General features: G+C 45.9%; 1 protein-coding gene across 1 annotated transcript in view; it reads right to left on the bottom strand.

The window, feature by feature from the left end:
- Window positions 1-518: 518 nt before the first annotated feature.
- Window positions 519-16833, bottom strand: part of LOC123356625 (zinc finger protein 271-like) — a 53992-nt gene continuing 37677 nt past the window's right edge. Inside the window, exons 9-10 of the mRNA XM_044999986.1 lie at window positions 2847-2899; window positions 519-2346 (exon numbers count right to left, since the gene is read on the bottom strand). Of these exons, the coding sequence (XP_044855921.1) occupies window positions 625-2346; window positions 2847-2899 (1775 nt within the window). The 3' untranslated portion in view covers window positions 519-624. The remainder of the gene's footprint in view (window positions 2347-2846; window positions 2900-16833) is intronic.

Genomic DNA, 16833 nt, shown 5'->3' on the forward strand with positions numbered 1-16833 from the left:
CCTATCCCTGCCATATTCCTGCTCTCTCTTATAGTTCAATATATTTTAAGTGAGGAAAATGGTAGCAAAAATATCTGCTCTGCAGCACAAACTGAAGCAACAGCAGAGCAATTGGGACTGAAACAATTGGTTTCCAAGGGGGGAACTTGATGACTAACAATTGCTTTGAAATGGGGAACAGTATAATTGTGAAGCTCAGGGTTTGTTTAGGTCAGGTCATGGGGAAAGCTAATGCCAACCCCTGCACCTGGGCTGCATCTGCTCTACAACGAAGATCACTAACTTGAGCAGCCAACGCCATGCGCAGCCCTAGAGGATGTCAGGCACAGGTAGTTTTTGCCTCAGTGTAGCTTGTTGGGAATCAAACCTCTCTCCCACCTGGAGCTGATGAACATTCCTGGCTGGAGGGACACACACTCCTACGACTCAGAAGGAAAGGAGTTGATAGAAAAGATCACAAGACTGACCCCAAAGAAGGTGAGCTGCAAAAGGCAGAAGCAGGCAACTGATCTGGGGGAGTTGAGAGACCACAGTGAAGATGGTGCACCGATCACTAGGTGAGAATTAGCAAATGTGATTAAAATAAATATATATATATATATATTTTTTTTTTCGCAGCCCTAATCAAGGCATTTGTAACAGTTCTCCAACGTGGATTTTGCGATGTCTAATAAGGTGTGAGCTCTTTTTGAAGCTTTTCCCGCACTCAGAACATCCATAAGGTTTCTCACCCGTGTGGATTCTCCTATGTCTGCTCAGGGTAGAGCTCTGATTAAAGCTTTTCCCGCACTCAGAGCACGTGTAGGGCTTTTCTCCTGTGTGGAGTCTCTGATGTGTGATAAGGTGTGAACGCCGACTGAAGATTTTCCCGCACTCAGAGCACATGTACGGCGTCTCCCCTGTGTGGAGTCTCTGATGTGTGATAAGGTATGAACGCTGACGGAAGCTTTTCCCGCACTCAGTGCATCCATAAGGTTTCTCACCCGTGTGGATTCTCTGATGTTTCCTCAGGGTAGAGCTGTGCTTAAAGCTTTTCCCACACTCAGCGCATGTGTAGGGCGTCTCTCCTGTGTGAAGTCTCTGGTGTCTGATAAGCTGTGAACGCTCTCTGAAGCTTTTCCCGCACTCAGAGCATCCATAAGGTTTCTCACCCGTGTGGATTCTCCGATGTCTGGTCAGGGTAGAGCTGTCATTAAAGCGTTTCCCGCACTCAGAGCACATGTAGGGCGTCTCCCCTGTGTGGATTCTCTGATGTGTGATAAGGGTTGAGTGATGACCAAAGATTTTCCCACACTCAGAGCACGTGTAGGGCTTCCCCCCTGTGTGGATTGTCTGATGTCTGCTCAGGGCAGAGCTGTGCTTAAAGCTTTTCCCGCACTCAGAGCACGTGTAGGGCGTCTCTCCTGTGTGGATTCTCTGATGTCTGATAAGGTGTGAGCACTTATTGAAGCGTTTCCCGCACTCAGCGCATGTGTAGGGCGTCTCTCTTGTGTGAAGTCTCTGATGTCTGATAAGGTCTGAACGCTCTCTGAAGCTTTTCCCGCACTCAGCGCATCCATAAGGTTTCTCACCCGTGTGGACTCTCCGATGTTTGCGCAGGGCAGAGCTGTGATTACAGCTTTTCCCGCACTCAGGGCATGTGTAGGGCGTCTCCCCTGTGTGGAGTCTCTGATGTTTGATAAGGTCTGAACGTTGACTAAAGCTCTTCCCGCACTCAGCGCATCCATAAGGTTTCTCACCCGTGTGGACTCTGTGATGTTTGCTCAGGGTAGAGCTTTCATTAAAGCATTTCCCGCACTCAAAGCAAGTGTAGGGCTTTTCCCCCGTGTGGATTCTCTGATGTGTGATAAAGCTTGAGCGCTGACTGAAGCTTTTCCCGCACTCAGCGCATGTGTAGGGCTTCTCCCCCGTGTGGGTTCTACGATGTGTGATAAGGTTTGAACGCCAACTGAAGCTTTTCCCGCACTCAGAGCATCCATAAGGTTTCTCACCCGTGTGGATTCTCCGATGTCTGGTCAGGGTAAAATTGTGATTAAAGCTTTTCCCGCACTCAGAGCACGTGTAGGGCGTCTCTCCTGTGTGGATTCTACGATGTACGAGAAGGTCTGAGCTCCGATTGAAGCTTTTCCCACACTCATGGCATGTGTAGCGTCTCCCTTCCAAGTGGATTCTGTCGCGGGTTATAAGGTCTGAGTGGCTACTGAAGTTTTCCTCTGGCATCTGCTGAGTCTCACAGGCTTTGGCTTTTTCTCGGAGTCCACAACTCCCATAAACATTCCCTTTGGATCTTCCTGATAACATTCCATGTGGTTCTCCTTGCTCAGCATCTTCCTGCTGGGGTTTCTCCTCCTCATTCTCACTCACCATCCCATCACCTGATGGGAGACAGAGAGAATCCAGACATAGGTCACTCCCTGCGCCAGAGATAAAGGAACTCTTAGAGAGAGGAATGGAAAAAGGGATGAACAAACCAAAATATGTGTGTGGGAGAGAACAAACCTCTCAGGTGCTGATTTTCCCCAAACCCTTCCCCAGAGGAGAGAGGAAGGGATCAGTTTTGGTCCACATCTCACCAGAACACTCAAGGGAAAGCGAGACCGGGGAGGGACCTGCTGCAAGTTGTCAGTCAGAATAGGAGGGAAGCCATGAGTGACATCTGCCATAATGATTCCACATCTGCAGGGAACAATCCTGAGCTTGGAGAGCTCACGGGGTCTTTGTAGGGCATCCCAAATGTTTCCTGCATTCCCACACAGTTGTTGAGTTGGTTTAACCAATTCCTCACCTGTGCAGGCAGCTCTCGGGAGCACTTCTTTCTCAGAGGCCTGGAGGTCCGGGACCCACGGCTCTTCCCCTCGTTCCAGCTGCGAGATAACATCAGGTTTGGAAACTGGAAACCCTACTCCAGGCAAAGAAAACAAGGGAGGTCAGTGGAATTTGTGGGATACTCGTCACAAAGAATATTCCATGGTTTTAATCCCAGCTCATTTTTAAGCAGTAACATCCCAAGGCCAGCTTCCTTGGCTCAAAGTGGCAGGAGAGTTGTTATGATTATAAATCATATTCATTACCTTGGTGCCTCAGGGCCAACTAACAGTGGGTCCCCTTTGTGCTAGGCAAAGTACAAACAGAGAATAGTAGATGGCCCAGGCCCTGAGGAATTTACAATCTAAATAGACAGGACAGACACAGAATGGGGGAAGGGGTAGAACCCACTGTTAGAGCAGAGATAGTCAGGCCTGCCTGTGAAGCCGATGCTCTAAGAACTTAGGTGTATTTTATCACTTAGCTAGTTACAGGGGTATAAAAACAAAGAATCAAAATCACAGTCTGCCTGTGTCTGGGCCTTCTCGCACTAGGATAGTCTGAGGCCTTGTTCTTTGGCTAAGCAGCAGCGGCAGCCATAAGCTGGGAAGAGCAGGGTCACATCCTCACACCCCAAACCAGTCACACTGAAATAAGGTGCTATTAACATAAGAACATAAGAACATAAGAAAGGCCATACCGGGTCAGACCAAAGGTCCATCTAGCCCAGTATCTGTCTACCGACAGTGGCCAATGCCAGGTGCCCCAGAGAGAGTGAACCTAACAGGCAACGATCAAGTGATCTCTCTCCTGCCATCCATCTCCATCCTCTGACGAACAGAGGCTAGGGACACCATTCCTTACCCATCCTGGCTAATAGCCATTTATGGACTTAGCCACCATGAATTTATCCAGTCCCCTTTTAAACATTGTTATAGTCCTAGCCTTCACAACCTCCTCAGGTAAGGAGTTCCACAAGTTGACTGTGCGCTGCGTGAAGAAGAACTTCCTTTTATTTGTTTTAAACCTGCTGCCTATTAATTTCATTTGGTGACCCCTAGTTCTTATATTATGTGAATAAGTAAATAACTTTTCCTTATCCACTTTCTCAACATCACTCATGATTTTATATACCTCTATCATGTCCCCCCTTAGTCTTCTCTTTTCCAAACTGAAGAGTCCTAGCCTCTTTAATCTTTCCTCATATGGGACCTTCTCTAAACCCCTAATCATTTTAGTTGCTCTTTTCTGAACCTTTTCTAGTGCTAGAATATCTTTTTTGAGGTGAGGAGACCACATCTGTACACAGTATTCGAGATGTGGGCGTACCATGGATTTATATAAGGGCAATAATATATTCTCAGTCTTATTCTCTATCCCCTTTTTAATGATTCCTAACATCCTGTTTGCTTTTTTGACCGCCTCTGCACACTGCGTGGACATCTTCAGAGAACTATCCACGATAACTCCAAGATCTTTTTCCTGACTCGTTGTAGCTAAATTAGCCCCCATCATGTTGTATGTATAGTTGGGGTTATTTTTTCCAATGTGCATTACTTTACATTTATCCACATTAAATTTCATTTGCCATTTTGTTGCCCAATCACTTAGTTTTGTGAGATCTTTTTGAAGTTCTTCACAATCTGCTTTGGTCTTAACTATCTTGAGCAGTTTAGTATCATCTGCAAACTTTGCCACCTCACTGATTACCCCTTTCTCCAGATCATTTATGAATAAATTGAATAGGATTGGTCCTAGGACTGACCCTTGGGGAACACCACTAGTTACCCCTCTCCATTCTGAGAATTTACCATTAATTCCTACCCTTTGTTCCCTGTCCTTTAACCAGTTCTCAATCCATGAAAGGACCTTTCCTTTTATCCCATGACAGCTTAATTTACGTAAGAGCCTTTGGTGAGGGACCTTGTCAAAGGCTTTCTGGAAATCTAAGTACACTATGTCCACCGGATCCCCCTTGTCCACATGTTTGTTGACCCCTTCAAAGAACTCTAATAGATTAGTAAGACACGATTTCCCTTTACAGAAACCATGTTGACTATTGCTCAAGAGTTTATGTTTTTCTATGTGTCTGACAATTTTATTCTTTACTATTGTTTCAACTAATTTGCCTGGTACCGACGTTAGACTTACCGGTCTGTAATTGCCGGGATCACCCCTAGAGCCCTTTTTAAATATTGGCGTTACATTAGCTAACTTCCAGTCATTGGGTACCGAAGCCGATTTAAAGGACAGGTTACAAACCTTAGTTAATAGTTCCGCAACTTCACAATTGAGTTCTTTCAGAACTCTTGGGTGAATGCCATCTGGTCCCGGTGACTTGTTAATGTTGAGTTTATCAATTAATTCCAAAACCTCCTCTACTGATACTTCAATCTGTGACAGTTCCTCAGATTTGTCACCTACAAACGCCAGCTCAGGTTTGGGAATCTCCCTAACATCCTCAGCCGTGAAGACTGAAGCAAAGAATCCATTTAGTTTCTCCGCAATGACTTTATCATCTTTAAGCGCTCCTTTTGTATTTTCATCATCAAGGGGCCCCACTGGTTGTTTAGCAGGCTTCCTGCTTCTGATGTACTTAAAAAACATTTTGTTATTACCTTTGGAGTTTTTGGCTAGCCGTTCTTCAAACTCCTCTTTGGCTTTTCTTATTACACTCTTGCACTTAAGTTGGCAGCGTTTGTGCTCCTTTCTATTTGCCTCACTAGGATTTGACTTCCACTTTTTAAAGGAAGTCTTTTTATCTTTCACTGCTTCTTTTACATGGTGGTTAAGCCACGGTGGCTCTTTTTTAGTTCTTTTACAGTTTTTCTTAATTTGGGGTATACATTGAAGTTGGGCCTCTATTATGGTGTCTTTAAAAAGGGCCCACGCAACTTGCAGGGATTTCACTTTAGTCAATGTACCTTTTAACTTTTGTCTAACTAACCCCCTCATTTTTGTATAGTTCCCCCTTTTGAAATTAAAGGCCACAGTGGTAGGCAGTTGGGATGTTCTTCCCACCACAGGGATGTTGAATGCTATTGGGCTGTTAGGAAGACGATCCTGTCCGGAGAGCGCCCATCACCACCAGATAAAGAAACAGATCTTAAGATGGTTACAGAAAAGTTAATTTGACAGCAGCCTGTCTGGTAAGAAATCCCTTATCAATGGTTGTGGTTGTGAAACCCTCATTTCTGTATCGTTTTAAGTTCATGGCCACCACTTTTACCTTGTTAATCAGTCTGGTTCTCTAATTGTTTCTGTCGGCTGTATAATTAATGTTGCTAGGTAAGTAAATAATGTAGTGGGATATAATCGGTTAGAGAATTATGTTACAATATGTTAGAATTGGTTAGTTAAATGTCAGCACCATGATTGGTTAAGGTATAGCTGAGAATATTCCTATATAAATGGGATCAAACAGGAGGGGGAAAGGAAATTGGAATCATGTTTGTTAGGGGGGAACAGGGAAGGGGGAGACAGGCAAGGCTCTGTGGCCTCAGAGCCGGGCAGGGATACGGGGTAAATGCTCTGCGGTGTCAGAGCCGGGCAGGGAACACTGGGGAACAGACTCTATCAGTGTATAGAGATAAACCCGACTGGTGTGAAGGGCTTTGGAATATGCCTGCTTGGAAACTAACCCCCATAAACATGGCATTGTCTGCGCTTCGGACTTCTGGTCTGTTGCTGCTTCCTGTCAGCGTGACAAGAACCAGGGAAGTGGGAGGGTGAAGGGAAAGCCCTCGAAATCTGACCTGATCACCAAGAGGTAAGACTTTAAGGAAGGTTTTAATACACTTTGGAACTGATCAGGGATTCCCACGAGGACTGGTGAGGGGGCGATGGTAAATACACATTTAGATCCTGTTCTTGTTTTCTCTTTTCCCCAGAAGGCGCACTGGCACACTGGCATGGATCCACAGGATCTGGGCAATGCCCTGGCTTGTAAACAGTCCTTGGGAGGCGTCTCGAGTGCACTAGACCCCCAAGGGCTCCCACTCTTCCACACGGACAGGCCATGTAGCTTCGGCACCTGAGACTGAGCCTCTGGCTTCAACACTCCTATTTCAACCTGTGAGCTCTGCCAGCAGGTCCAGCCGAACGACACTCCTGTTCAGTGACTGTTCCTCAGTCAATGCACAGAGCAAGTTTTTGCTCTGACACTGGGCAGACTGTTAAAACATAGCAGGGTTTATTAGTCAACCGAAACTCAGCACTGGAGAGTCCTTATATAAGCACAGAGAAGCGAAGAAGACAATATAGTCCATACTGGCCAATGCCCTTGAGCCAGGCTGCTGTAGAAAACGCTTCTGTTTCCTTTCTCTGTGCCTGTCCATTAGTCTTCGCTCCGGCAGAGCTCCCTGTGTCTGCGAGCCCAGTTCTTCCTGCTCCCAAAAACATAACGAGTCCATGTGTGCTTCACTCAGCCAAGCGGAGCTCCTCCCATGGACAGGTGAGAATTATTCCCTTGTCTCTGTCGGGTATTCCATTGATGTAGGTGGGTGCCAGGCAGTCCTTTCATATCACCCCATGACAGATACATGACAAAACACCTCATGTCTCCTGCTCGTTATAATCACACCAATACCAATCACAGAGGGAAACTGAGGGGTGTATTGGAATCATAGAAGTATCACCAAAATTCCCACCTCTATCACACACACACACACACTGCTCACAGCCCTTGGAGAGAAAGCAAAGCACAGGAGCTGGACGTTAGTCCAGCAAACACAGTGGAGGACAAGCTGCAGTCCTCACACCCTGGTCAAACAGGAGAGGCATGTGGGTCCCCACCCATAGAGAGGGGCTGGCTAGAGGCCTGATACCTGAGGGGCCATTCCTTGAGCAGACCTTGGAGGCAGGTCAAAGGCTTCGCTACCCCAGAACTGTGACATCGCAAAAGCACATTCTGGGGCATTAGGAAATCTAGTGACTCAGGGGTAATGGGAGGGAGAATTAATTCCCCAGCCTTCTCCACACGCTGGGGGAGTTTAAACACTAACATTCAGGAACAACAGCCTCTCATTCTTCCGGAAAAGGAGAAGGTCAGAAACAAGAACTGGGCCAGGCAGCCTCAGGAGGGACCGGCTCAGAGATCCAAGGAGCCGGGAGGGAAGACAGCTTGTGGCTGCTGCAGATTGGGGAGAGGGGGGACAAGACTCTCTCCAAACTCTCACTCCTGTTGACCCCGACCTGATTTTATGATCTATGACCTAGTCTCACGTCTTGTGGGCAATTTTATACTCGCTAGAGGTAAGATGTCGTTATCAGAGTATTGCTTATTAGCTTGGGACATGTGTGGAGGGGCAAGGAGGTGAACATAAATAAATGGGTCATTAAGGGCAGGGACTACACTACAGCCGGGATCGACGCTCTGAGATCGACCCACCGGTGCTCGATGTAGCGGGTCTATTAAAGAGCCGCCAAATCGACCGCAGATCTGTCTGCAGCCGACCCCTGTACTCTACTCTGATGAGAAGACTAAGGTAAGCAGACCCTGCGGTAACTCGATCTAAGGTACATCGACTCCAGCTACGTTATTCACACAGCCGGAGCTGCACAGCGTAGGTTGAGTTACCGCGGTAGTGCAGACATCGCCTCAGCTTGCTACAGTCCAGGGCCTTCAGTTAGGCTGAGGCTTTGTGGGAGCCGTTATGCTGAAGTCTGGGATTTACCTGAATAGGCCTAAGGAGACAATCCCAGATCAGATATTTCGCACCCTCATTTTGAGAGACTAATGAGGAACCACAAGCGGGTGGAATAGGCCACAGGATTCTGAAAGAAGGAAGTCTGGGGCGGGCTCTAGTAATTAGGTTGCTATGAAGTATCTCAGCAGTTGGATGCATTCATATATTGGAATTATTAATAAATAAGTGATGTAAATCATGAGTATTGAGGCTTGATGGTTAATTATGGACTTCCCAAAGGCCAGGTATGGTTTGGGGCAGCTATTGACATTATTGTAATCAGAGCAAAGGAGCAGATGTGGTATATGGCCATCCTATTACCATAAGGAAGTGGAGAAAATACGTCTCCTAGTGACCAGTTTTTCATTTTGTCAGGTCCCCGAGACAGTGTAAACTGAAGCAGGGCCTCCTGTCTGATGGGCTCCCTTGCGCCTCGATCTTTGTTTCCATTGGTGTCCATAGCTTGTAAGTCAGCACAGTGCAAGCCCCTCTTTACTATACTTCTCTGACTCTAATCGTTACGTGTATTGAGCCTTGCCTATGATTTCAACTATAAATCAAGTGTCTGTGTGTTTCACCCAATTTCATCTCCTCCAGTAACGGTGAGTAGCCATGTACAAGGGCGAGCTGCACCCCAACACGTCATCTTATCGGTGTAAACACTGTCCAGGCTACACCACCAGCCTGTGGCATCATCAACAAAGTGCCCATTTGTGCCTGGGAAGGGGCCCTGCTCTGGGCGGGAGGATGCAGCAAGGACTCAGGGTCGGTGGCCTGGGTCACTGTGCCTAGAGATGGGGAGGTTATACGGGGAGGGGGCTAATGAGTGGGAGAGGAGGGTCAAGAGTTAAAATAATATTTGGGGGGGGGGGGGAATGTATAAAGAAGTTAAACTGGACAGAAATGAAACTGGAGTGGAGGCTCTAAAGCAACAAGGCTTGGGCAGGGATTTGGGGTTAAAGGTCTGGGATCCCCCCAGCTCTAGATCCCCAAACCTCTCCTCCCTCCCACTGACCCACCCTGGCCACTTCCCGGGTGCCCTTCCCCCACACTCCCCTCCCCTTCTTCCCATTACTCTCAGCCGGCACCACCTCCCGGCACCTTGGGAGCTTCTTGTGTTCCCTCCTCGTCTCTCACAACCTCCTCCCTCCCTGCTGCTTCTTAGCTCTAACCCTGCACACACCCTCCCCGTGTCCTGACACCCCAGAATTACCTACTCCCCCCTTCTCCTCCCCTCCCACGGCTCTGTTCTCCCTTCACCCGTGGGGTCCTGAATGGGAACATTATTCGCTCTCCTATGGAAAGAGGAGCTCATCTGACTGTCACACAAGCCAGGCATGAGTCACACACCTATATACTCAATTTAGAATTCTACAGGTGGCATATTTTCCTCTTACACTGAGGAAAAGGCATGAAAGCGACAGTGATTAATGTAGTTATTAATGTAGCCAGTAAGGATACATTCGATGCAGTTTTTAAATGACTGATGGCACAAAAAAGGCACATGTCCAAAAATTATACTAGTGGGTGGGAGATGAGGCAAAAAAAGGGGGACAAGGAAACTTGTCAAAACTTGGATGATGAATAAAGGTATAAAGTTATTACTGCTCAGGTTCTTCAGAGACCCCACAGCTTCTAATAACCCAGGGGACAGGACTCCTTACCCAGCGAGGTCACATTCTCGTAGTTCTCCTGCATGACATCCCTGTAGAGGGCTCTCTGAGCGGGGTCCAGCAGATCCCCCTCTTCCCTGGTGAAATACACAGCCACCTCCTCGAAGGTCACCGGCCCCTGAAAGAGCAAGAGCCCAACACTCAGTACCTGCTGCCCCACTCACAGCCCCACTATTCACAGAACAGCAGCACCAGGTAAATGGAGGCTCCGGGAGGCCCATGTTAACAGAGTCCCACCCCACCTTCCTTCAGCCAGGAGCCATCAGATGGTAGAAAGAGAGAACCTGTGTGTCTCCCAGCTGACAGATGGAGGCAGGGTCGTCACATTTATCACATACCCACTAGCCAGAGCTTGTTACAGGAGATGGGGCTGTCTCTGGACCCTGCTGGTGGCTCCCTGGTAGAAATCCCAACACTCTCCAAATATAATATGTGGAAGAAAGGGGAAGTCAGTAGTAAAGAATATAAGTTAGATGGTCAGAATTGTAGAAAATTGGTAAGGGAAGCTATCAGAAATCAATGATTAATCAATGAAAATAAGGACATTTTTAGAAGTATAACATTAATCCTAACAACGATAGTGGTAAATTACTAGATAGAAATGGCAGATTTATCAAAAATAATACAGAAGAGGTAGAAGTGTTCAATAAATACTTTTCTCCTGGATTTGGAGAAAAACAGATGATGTAAGTCACACTTTCCATTCCAAAAAGAACTCACGAGGATGTTAAACAGCAGCTATTACAGTTAGACATGTTTAAATCAGTGAGTCCAGATAACTTGTATCCAAGAGTTTTGAAAGACCCGGTGGAGGAGCGTGGTGGACTGTTAATGTTGATTTTCATTAGGACTTGGAACATGGGGGAAATTCCAGAAGACGGGAATAAAGCTAATGCTGTGCCAATATTTAAAAGTCTAAAAGAGATGATCGAGCTAATTACAAGAGTGTTACTCTGATACTGGGCAAGATAATGGAGCAGTGAATACGGATTTCATTAATAAAGAATTAAAGGAGGGTAATATAATTAGTACCAATTAACAAAGGTTCAGAGACAATAGATCCTATCAGACTAACTGGATAACCTTACTGGATGAGATCAAAGGTTTGGTTGCAACTAATAGTATTGATGCAACATACCTGGACTTCCGTAAGGCATATGACTTGGTTCAGCACAATATTTTGACTAGAAAACTAGCAAGATACAAAATAAACACGACATACATTAAATAGATTAAAAACTGGGATTGTAAATGGGGAACCATGGTCGAGTGGATTTCTTTCTAGGGGGTTCCTGCAAGAATTGGTTCTTGGCTCTGTGTTATTTAACATTCTTATCAATGACCTGGAAGAGGATATAAAATCATCACTGATAAAGTTTGCAGTTGCCACAAAGATTGGGGGTGGTGGTAACTAATGAAGTGTCAGTAGGTTCAGGTTCCAGCACTCGGAGCCGGGGAAGTTTTCCCAGCCCTGGCTGGGGGGTTATTTCCGGTTCCACAAAGAGGGGAAGTTCCGTTCCCAACCCCTGTGCCTTGCAATTAGGCCCTAGCTGACACTACCCCCCACATTCAGCATAGTGGTAGGAGTATAAAATGATTAAGAACATAAGAGAGGCCGTACCGGGTCAGACCAAAGGTCCATCTAGCCCAGTATCTGTCTACCGACAGTGGCCAATGCCAGGTGCCCCTGAGGGAGTGAACCTAACAGGCAATGATCAAGTGATCTCTCTCCTGCCATCCATCTCCATCCTCTGACGAACAGAGGCTAGGGACACCATTCTTACCCATCCTGGCTAATAGCCATTTATGGACTTAGCCACCATGAATTTATCCAGTTCCCTTTTAAACATTGTTATAGTCCTAGCCTTCACAACCTCCTCAGGCAAGGAGTTCCACAAGTTGACTGTGCGCTGCGTGAAGAACTTCCTTTTATTTGTTTTAAACCTGCTGCCTATTAATTTCATTTGGTGACCCCTAGTTCTTGTATTATGGGAATAAGTAAATAACTTTTCCTTATCCACTTTCTCAACATCACTCATGATTTTATATACCTCTATCATGTCCCCCCTTAGTCTTCTCTTTTCCAAACTGAAGAGTCCTAGCCTCTTTAATCTTTCCTCATATGGGACCCTCTCTAAACCCCTAATCATTTTAGTTGCTCTTTTCTGAACCTTTTCTAGTGCTAGAATATCTTTTTTGAGGTGAGGAGACCACATCTGTACACAGTATTCGAGATGTGGGCGTACCATGGATTTATATAAGGGCAATAATATATTCTCAGTCTTATTCTCTATCCCCTTTTTAATGATTCCTAACATCCTGTTTGCTTTTTTGACCGCCTCTGCACACTGCGTGGACATCTTCAGAGAACTATCCACGATAACTCCAAGATCTTTTTCCTGACTTGTTGTAGCTAAATTAGCCCCCATCATGTTGTATGTATAGTTGGGGTTATTTTTTCCAATGTGCATTACTTTACATTTATCCACATTAAATTTCATTTGCCATTTTGTTGCCCAATCACTTAGTTTTGTGAGATCTTTTTGAAGTTCTTCACAATCTGCTTTGGTCTTAACTATCTTGAGTAGTTTAGTGTCATCTGCAAACTTTGCCACCTCACTGATTACCCCTTTCTCCAGATCATTTATGAATAAATTGAATAGGATTGGTCCTAGGACTGACCCTTGGGGAACACCACTAGTTACCCCTCTCCATTCTGAGAATTTACCATTAATTCCTACCCTTTGTTCCCTGTCCATTAACCAGTTCTCAATCCATGAAAGGACCTTTCCTTTTATCCCATGACAGCTTAATTTACGTAAGAGCCTTTGGTGAGGGACCTTGTCAAAGGCTTTCTGGAAATCTAAGTACACTATGTCCACCGGATCCCCCTTGTCCACATGTTTGTTGACCCCTTCAAAGAACTCTAATAGAGTAGTAAGACACGATTTCCCTTTACAGAAACCATGTTGACTATTGCTCAAGAGTTTATGTTTTTCTATGTGTCTGACAATTTTATTCTTTACTATTGTTTCAACTAATTTGCCCGGTACCGACGTTAGACTTACCGGTCTGTAATTGCCGGGATCACCCCTAGAGCCCTTTTTAAATATTGGTGTTACATTAGCTAACTTCCAGTCATTGGGTACCGAAGCCGATTTAAAGGACAGGTTACAAACCTTAGTTAATAGTTCTGCAACTTCACATTTGAGTTCTTTCAGAACTCTTGGGTGAATGCCATCTGGTCCCGGTGACTTGTTAATGTTGAGTTTATCAATTAATTCCAAAACCTCCTCTAGTGACACTTCAATCTGTGACAGTTCCTCAGATTTGTCACCTACAAAAGCCAGCTCAGGTTTGGGAATCTCCCTAACATCCTCAGCCGTGAAGACTGAAGCAAAGAATCCATTTAGTTTCTCCGCAATGACTTTATCATCTTTAAGCGCTCCTTTTGAATTTTGATCATCAAGGGGCCCCACTGGTTGTTTAGCAGGCTTCCTGCTTCTGATGTACTTAAAAAACATTTTGTTATTACCTTTGGAGTTTTTGGCTAGCCGTTCTTCAAACTCCTCTTTGGCTTTTCTTATTACACTCTTGCACTTAAGTTGGCAGTGTTTGTGCTCCTTTCTATTTGCCTCACTTGGATTTGACTTCCAATTTTTAAAGGAAGTTTTTTTATCTCTCACTGCTTCTTTTACATGGTTGTTAAGCCACGGTGGCTCTTTTTTAGTTCTTTTACTGATTTTCTTAATTTGGGGTATACATTGAAGTTGGGCCTCTATTATGGTGTCTTTAAAAAGGGCCCACGCAACTTGCAGGGATTTCACTTTAGTCACTGTACCTTTTAACTTTTGTCTAACTAACCCCCTCATTTTTGTATAGTTCCCCCTTTTGAAATTAAAGGCCACAGTGTTGGGCAATTGAGATGTTCTTCCCATCACAGGGATGTTGAATGCTATTGTATTATGGTCACTATTTCCAAGCGGTCCTGCTATAGTTACCTCTTGGACCAGCTCCTGCGCGCCACTCAGGATTAAATCTAGAGTCGCCTCTCCCCTTGTGGGTTCCCGTACCAGCTGCTCCATGAAGCAGTCATTTAAAGTATCGAGAAATTTTATCTCTGCATTTCGTCCTGAAGTGAAATGTTCCCAGTCAATATGGGGATAATTGAAATCCCCCACTATTATTGGGTTCTTAATTTTGATAGCCTCTCTAATTTCCCTTAGCGTTTCATCATTAGGACATACTGATGAGGCATTTTGTGCAAGATGCGTCACGTGCGCTGTCATTGGAAAAGTTAGGATTGGCCGAATATGATTATCCTACCTGTGTGCATGGATCATGTTTGTATCTGAAGTTATGGATATTGACTCTATCTGTATTTCACATGTGCTTACTCTGGGTAACACCCACAACCAGCCTTTCGGGTACAACAGTGAAGAAGCCAGACAGTGCTGATGGCTCATCAACAAAGACAATGGACCGTGGAAGAGCTGAGCCTTCCTGTGAATGTGTCAGCCAGCCTAGGAGTCATGGCTACTATGACTCAGCAGGCCATGCTAGGGCATGTGACCAGACCACATGACACTGAACTCCATTTTGCTACCTGTATTTTTCCACTAACTGGATGGGGGAACTGAGTTTGGAACAAAGGGTTCCCGCCATATGGAAAAGCTACATAAGGTGGGGTGTGACATCATCTCTTGGCCTCATTCCCCACACAAGAGAACTCCTGGCAGCACCTGAGGAACAAAGACTGAACTGGTGGAAACTTGGTGGACTGCTTCTATCATCAATCAGCGTGAGAAATTGCTAAATCAAATTCTATCCATCTGGTATGTTCGGCTTACTTTGAGTTTTTGGTTATTGGCTAAGTAATCTGCTTTGCTGTGTTTGCTATCACTTAATATCACTTAAAATCTATTTTTCTGTAGTTAATTAACTTGTTGTATGCTTTATCTTAATCAGTGTATTTTGAGTGAAGTGTCTGGGGAAAAGCTCAGCTTGGTTAGCACATCTTCATATATGCGTATCTTCCCCATAGCGAGGGAAAGGCGAACTATATTAATGAGCTTACATTACACAGATCCCTGTGCACTACAAGAGGGTATCATTTTGGATTTCTACTACAGCAGGTGTGCAAGGTTGGGGAGCTGGGAAATTGGCTGATGTCTTCTCTCTGTCCTTGAGTGGAGGGGGCCATTTGGGGATCAGGGCAAAAATCTGTCTGGGGATTGATCCTGCGTGGAGCAGGGGGTTGGATTAGATACCTCCCGAGGTCCTTTCCAACCCTGATGTTCTGTGATTCTACGATTCTAGGTAAAGCTCTCAGGTAGCTTAGCTGGGTGCGTGGCGCCACCTGCTGTCGTGTTGGTGATAACAGGGCCTGGAGAGGCTGGCTGAATCTCCAGCAAAGCAGCGTGAGAAGGGCCAGCCCAGCTTGAGGGTTCGAGGGCACAGCGGTTCCCAGAAGCCCCCCACACTGCACCCCGGGGTGATAACCCATCACACCCTACATTACACAAGTCTCAGCAGGTTTGTCACCTCCTGTCCCCTCCCTTTCCCCACCCTAGATAGTTCCTGCCTCCCACCACCTGGAGCAGCTCCCACCCTCCTATGCATTTACTGCTCCTCTCCCTCCAAGCAGAACCCAGCACCAGCTCCCTGAGAATCCCTTACCTGAGCCAGCTCCATTGCAGCCATTTCCTTCCCCCTGGGAGGAGGGGATGATCTGGAGCGAAATGTGGACGTTATTCTGTAACCTGCCAGGGCGAGAAGGGCAATGTGAGAGAATTCAGAGGGGTTTTTGTCCGTTCCACAAGCCGATTCCCCCCAGGATGTTTCCCTGCTAATGGACATTCCAGGTTCTGCCACACTGTGGAGCACAGAGTGACCTTATCCCAGTACAGGCCTAGCCCCGTCCCACCAGGGTGTGACCCTCTGAGACAGGGTGACACGCTCCCAGCAGCAGAGTCTCTCTGTTACACTTATCCAGATTGCGGACGATAACAAGCTGGGAGGGGTTGCAAGTGCTTTGGAGGATAGGATTAAAATTGAAAATGCTCTGGACAAACTGGAGAAATGGTCTGAAGTAAATAGGATGAAATTAAATAAGGACGAATCCAAAGTACTTCACCTGTGAAGGAACAATCAATTCCACACGTACAAAATGGGAAATGGCTGCCTAGGAAGGAGAACTGCGGAAAGGGATCTGGGGGTCACAGTGGATCACAAACTAAATATGAGTCAACAGAGCTACACTGTTGCAAAAAGCAAGTATCATTCTGGGCTGTATTAGCAGGTGTTGTAAGCAAGACACGAGGAGTAATTCCTCCGCTCTACTCTGTAGTGGTTAGGCCTCGACTGGAGCAGTGTGTCCAGTTCTGGGGGCCACATTTCAGGAAAGATGTGGACAAACTGGAGAAAGTCCAGAGAAGAGAGACAAAAATCATGAAAGGTCTAGAAAACAAGACCTATGAGGGAAGGCTGAAAAAACTGCATTTGTTTAGTCTGGAGAAGAGAAGTCTGCGAGGGGACATGATCACTGTTTTCAAGTACACAAAAGGCTGTTAGAAGGAGGAGGGAGAACAATTGTTCTTCTTAACCTGTGAGGACAGGACAAGAAGCAATGGGCTTAAATTGCAGCAAGGGAGGTTTAGGTCGGACAT

This window comes from Mauremys mutica, chromosome 26 (genome assembly GCF_020497125.1).
Source record: "Mauremys mutica isolate MM-2020 ecotype Southern chromosome 26, ASM2049712v1, whole genome shotgun sequence".
NCBI classification, from domain to species: domain Eukaryota; kingdom Metazoa; phylum Chordata; order Testudines; family Geoemydidae; genus Mauremys; species Mauremys mutica.